This window comes from Mya arenaria, chromosome 8, assembly GCF_026914265.1.
Source record: "Mya arenaria isolate MELC-2E11 chromosome 8, ASM2691426v1".
NCBI lineage: Eukaryota > Metazoa > Mollusca > Bivalvia > Myida > Myidae > Mya > Mya arenaria.
Genome location: NC_069129.1, coordinates 13919468 through 13925467, shown reverse-complemented (window position 1 = coordinate 13925467; position 6000 = coordinate 13919468). Strand labels below are relative to the sequence as shown.

General features: G+C 35.7%; 1 protein-coding gene across 3 annotated transcripts in view; it reads left to right on the top strand.

The window, feature by feature from the left end:
- The first annotated feature begins 338 nt into the window (after window positions 1-338).
- LOC128243304 (ras-responsive element-binding protein 1-like) overlaps window positions 339-6000 on the top strand; it is a 51116-nt gene continuing 45454 nt past the window's right edge. For 2 of the 3 annotated variants that reach the window (XM_052961002.1, XM_052961001.1), the window contains exon 1: window positions 340-527. In XM_052961002.1, coding sequence (XP_052816962.1) covers window positions 488-527 — 40 coding nt within the window. In that variant the 5' untranslated portion in view covers window positions 340-487. Of the gene's footprint in view, window positions 528-6000 lie in introns of all 3 variants that reach the window. The other variant, XM_052960999.1, reaches the window with a different exon arrangement.

Genomic DNA, 6000 nt, shown 5'->3' with positions numbered 1-6000 from the left:
AGGATGAAAACTCATGCATTTTATCATTAAACCATTGACATTATACAGTGGTGTCTAGAGTTCAATTACTTTTTACTGATATTGTCAATAAACCGAAACTGAACTATAAATAACAGATTCAATTACTTTTGAACAATTTCGCGGAAATTTTCTTTAAAGAAATGGCGGGCTGCAATGGCACGTGCCCACTGACAGAGCCCCTGCATCGAACCAGTGAGCCGCCCAATGGCCCACGTCTCAGCTTTCACCGTTACTTGGGTAGTCCAAGTAGCCCGGTCGATTATCTTTCAAAACCAATAGATCACTTCCAAATTTAAACTGATAATTACAAAGCAACAAGTCTCGGCGTATCTCCCCCATTTGCGGCTCTAGGCCGATGCGGAGCTTTAAGAAGCGAAGCGTCTGGTTAACCCTGAATGAAGGCTTTGGAAAATAATCTATACTCTGTCACCATTATCACAGTGCTAGTAGCAGGAACAACTGCATCATGTCGCGGAGAAAACAGGCGAAACCTCGTCCCATCTTTGGTAAGTCATTATTTGTGATGACAATTTTAATTTTGAATTTATATTTTTGATTTTTCAGTTTTTGTTTATTTCAATTGAACGTTGTTTGATTATTGAGGTTTAAATGTATTGTACATGGCTGTTCAAATGTAAACATCGTACATGTCTGATATCTTTAAGAGGAACTGATTTTAAAATCAACTAGTGCGGTAAATGACATCCGGGATTGCTTATATTTGTTATGCATAAAAAACATTTAATAAGTTAATATTAAAGAATCAAATTGAATCAAGAGTTATCAAGTTAATGGCGTTCTCGTAATATACATTTAACAGCATACTAATATCTGCTTAAGCTTAACACTTTCTACAATTTATGGTGTGGTAACTTTATAGACATTATCGCGTTGATATATCTCAATTAGCAACATTTCCATTGCATTTTATGCACGGGCATACAGTTGATGAAGCTGGTTACCTTAATTTATGTGTTAACATTAACTGAAATAGTTGCCATATTTACCGATGCAGCTTGTACAGTAATGAATGCCGGTGATTATGATAATGGTTATATGGGTAACGATGTATTGTCGTGAAGATGTCGTTGTGAAAATGTTGTTGTTGTTGATGATGATGTTGTTGTTGTTGTTGTTGTTGATGATGATGATGATGATGATGATGATGATGATGATGATGATGATGATGTCATATATTCATTAAATGCCATCCTTTGGACTTTGTTCTGCACGTGAACAAGAATTACCATTATCGAGGACATATAGTTTTTCATGCAAACATTCCTACACTTGTTAAGTCGTACAGCAGACTTTCATTTCGAAGGACCATAACGGTACTTTCAAACGCTATGACCGCATTTTATGTTTGCCTTCCTCATTTCTGCTATTGAAGTTTGGTTTAACACAAAGGTGCCCAGGACCGACGACATCAAAACCATCAACGTCTTTCATGGTCCGTCGCAGCTTCATCAAATATGCATCAGAGTTTAAACACAGGATTAAATACAGTGTTATGGTGTTAATATTTGTACGTGGACTCAGATGTTGAATACGTTGGTACAATATTTGCCCACTTAAGTAAACGGCCTTTCCTCAGTTCTTTTCAAAAGATGAGGGTGATGTTTAATGAAGGTATTCTTATATGGCGCTTTGGTAATAAAGACCGTAGCAATTATATATTCAATTAGCCTCCCGTTAGCGATCTCATAATGCATCTCATGTTGACTAACCAGTGTGGACAGGCATCGGCAAACAATAGTTTGGAATCAATTGGTTCTCAGCTATATAAGATATTGATGTTTCAATCTAAAATTTATTAAATGTATTTCTTGAATTGTTTGTCTCAACTTCTGCGCTTAAAAGTTGAAATACGACCTGTATTGATTAGAGAATTGTTACGATTCCCATCCCGGATAGAAATTGAAAGAAATCATGATGGAAACCTTGATGAGCGGTTTGATATGATTTATGAAAAAAAACTACAAAAAAAACTCTGTTTCCTTAGCATGTGTTATCTAATGAAAGCCATCAAAAACCTTTTCTTTCCAAATATAAAGGCATTGTACGCCCATCTTCCTTTGGTAAAGACGTTTATGAAAGGTTCAAAGCGGTGATGGGGATTCTCCAAGTCGTGGTAAATCTCGTCAATTGTCAGCATTCTGGTTTATGTAAACATCATCTAGCATCCTAAAATCAATGAGTCTAGCAAAATTTGCGGTCTGCAACGGAATTTCAATCCACTCTTTCAATTTATTGAGGTCCTAAATCCCTGAATTTCGGTTCAAAATTGATTTTACTGATAAAGGTTTCTTTCCGCTGTATCACGGCACTTGTTTGAAATTAACGAACATTTATCTCAAAAAGAACATCATATTGACATGTTCAATAGACTTAATTCTTCCTAGTTTCGTATAAAAAGTTTTTTTACCAATACTTATTGGTTTCCTTGTTTAAACCCCCAAGAACAGTTTCACGTACATAGATGGGTTTCCCTCTGAACGCGACAGTCAAAAAGTATGATGGTTTCGCGCATCGCGTTCTGTCGCCATGGATACGCCCGATGTGGTAAAACAATAACGAATAAATAAAGCGTCATCATCACAACAGGAATAGATAAGCCCGGCTTACAACGCCAAAGATAGGACACGAATTTTTATTAGGTATATTAGACAGCTGCCCGGGATACAGACGCGATTTTTGCTGATATATTACCTACATAAATCTGGGATGAGGGCCTTGGTAAACATTCGGGCAAGTGATGTTATCCTGTTATGAAGATGACAAATACTTTGAATTGATTATATTCGATAGCTGGTCTCAGCAACGCAAATACAGCATTTAAAGATATATTTTAATCAAAGTTTGAATATTTATGCTGCATATCATCATATTCTATAGTTGCTTTCATTAGCTATTGAGTAGTGAATTTCATGAAATAAAATTGGCTAAGTTTGTAATAATGATTCTTTACCCGTTTTGGAACTTCCGTATTTGCTGAAATGCCAATGGAAACGCAAATGCTGATGAATCGATGTTACTTTTTTCTGACGAACAATTGATTGGGAAATATACTTTCGACACTGAATGAGCTTCTGCAATAGACGTTATTATTGATATACTGTAATAACAGTATCATAAAATGCATCCTTTGATGGCACTACTATACCGCTGCGGCTTGTTCAAAGAAAATAATGAAAATTTATATCTGATGCGATGTTTGCTTACTTAAGACCCATGTGGAGACTATATGAAGTCATGTTTACTCAGTGTTCACAGGATCAAAGCTAAGATGCGATTATTGGCACACTGCGCGCATTTTCCTGGGAAATAAGCCATCCGTATTCAGATGCCAAAGCCTTGCCATCAATATGGTCTGTTTTGAGCTGCTGAATAATTAATCATTTCATATCTTAGCGTCGATTTTATTTTTTTGGGTAAATGACTCAAACCAACAAAATCCCCTTAACACATTCTTACTTAATATGTGCAGGTCCAGGGTTTAACGTTAGGAGATGGGGGTGGGGTATTTTGGGATATGAACCTATTAGGCTCATGATTTTACGTAAGCGAATGGGGATGGGGTATTTTGGTATATGGACCTATTCTCCGGATTTGACGTAAGGAGATTGTGTGGAGCAGTTTTGGGATATGGACCTATTCTCTCAGCATAGGAGCCTGAAATTACCTCGTTAAACATTACATCTTATCTGGGTTCATGCCGAGTTGTATTATATACTTAAATGAAAATATTAAATGTCTCATTAAATTATCCTGGTAATAAAGAAATACGTTCCTTACATTTAAAACAGCATGTCGTCTTTTAGCATCTGTCTGATGTCGAAGATCCTCCTTCGATCTTTTTGGTAACAGCAGTCTAAAACGGTATCTTTTGTTGTTTCTTATGTATTCTTGTCAAATTATCAATAAAAACAGTTTGCTTAAAAAATGGGGTAAGTTGATCGCGATGTTGGTGTAAAAACAGTTTCCCCTGTTTCCCGTACCAAAAATACCAAGAACGACAACTGCTGCATCAGCATCAATCTACATCACTAACGCGCTGAGTGTGATGAAAAACAGCGTCTGATGATTTGATACATGGCGGGAGATGTCACGCGAATTTTTAACTTGCAGAGATATGTTTTCGATAAATTTGCACCGACAGACAAAACATAACATATATCAAACACTGCACATACGCAGAATTGGTTAGAATTCCGTCAAAATCCACTTATTGTCATCATATATCGATTACTAGTCTGCGCAGGAGATCAGGCTCATGGATACAGCTGTGCACTTTCAGACACGCCCATTTTTTGGAAGCATCGACCTCAAGTTGTTTAGTTTCAGAGGTTATACAAGCAGAATTTATGTTTTAAATTTTGCTGTTTCCTCTTTAACTTTTTTCAGAGGCTATAAAAAATGCTAGGGCGGGATGGGGTACTGACAATGGAGGGTGGGAATGAATATGTTGATAGCTTTTTGTGGTAGAGAAGGGTTTGACAATTGGAAAAAAATACATTAAAGCTTTAAGTCACCTTTAGTCCTTGCATAATAATGATAAGCAACTTGTCTTGAATATAAATTGATTTAAGGGGTTCGTAAGTTACAAAGATCACTTACTTGATATAAGAAATTTTTATCATGTTTGAAAAATGATATTTTCTGGACAGTTGGAACTGGCTGACGTTAAAAAAGAAAGGTGAAAAAAATGGCTGCTGTAAAACAAATTCCTTAAGTGCTGATCGTTTGAATCGCAGGTGTTGAAGCGATCAAATATACTTGAAGGTAGATTATTAGGCTGTAATGATTCGACAGTAAATTTGCTCATGCTCAAATAACATAATTTTCGACATCTTTTGTAACTTCTTTAAAATTACAGAGAAAATCATTCACTATTATCTATAACTGTTCTATCCTTGGGGTGGAAAAAGACTTCTATGCTATGGCCTTATCCTTTCTCATCATAATTACTGCGGCAGTCATCATTATTGAAAGGATAAAGTACCCAGTAGTCAAAGATTGTATCAATTGCTCAACTTGTAATGAGATGAACCATTATTCATATAATGGCAGTTTTTAAGTTAGTTCAGACATGTTCTTTAAACATATCAAGCCTCTGTTGATACATTTTAAGCTGTCAGATGGCACTGATTTCAAAAAAGTTTCAGACTTAACAAAAAGAAATTGTAAAATAAATCATAATGTGTATCATTATTCCGACAGCATCAGACTTATTTTAAGGTCGGTGCACAATGCTAATTCAAGTACAAATTAACAAATTGACGGCCATTCAGTATTTATGAAAGCAAGCTCTTAAGTGTTTTAAATGAATTTGAACCCATTTCTTGTCTCCATGATAGCGGGATGAAGTATATCTTGAAATTAGGAGGGCAAGTTCATCAGTCTGTGTACATAATTTTAACAGCATTCGTAGAAAACAAATATTAGTTGTATGTATAACCCACCAAACTTTGTGATTCAAACTGAACACTTTGCGGGCCTACATCCATTAAATGAGTTGGTTTACTTAGCTGGGGTCTTGAAGATAAGGGGCTTCAAGCAAGCTCTCAAGATTGCAAAATTTAACATGCATCAAAATGCTGTATTGAGAAATTTGGTAATTTCTGTTTGAACAAGGTTTATTGGTTTTATTGTAAGATGATAAATGGGCTTGTTTGAAATGTTTGATGACAATCAGCATTATCGCCTCGTGATGATGGATAGATGAATGCGGTTACATACAAACATAGTTTTTCTCCCGTTATTCCTCCTCATTCTTATTTCACAGTTTACACAATGATTATGTGTAACATTTAGCACGAAACATATTAAAATTGTGACTATGATGCTAGATAATTATTACTACTGATAAAAAGATGGCAACTTGTTGGGTGCTTTGATTGAATCATACAGAAACATTGCATAAAATTTCCTGACAGATGAATCCGGAAATTTGTAGATGTTTCGAAAGTTGAGAAA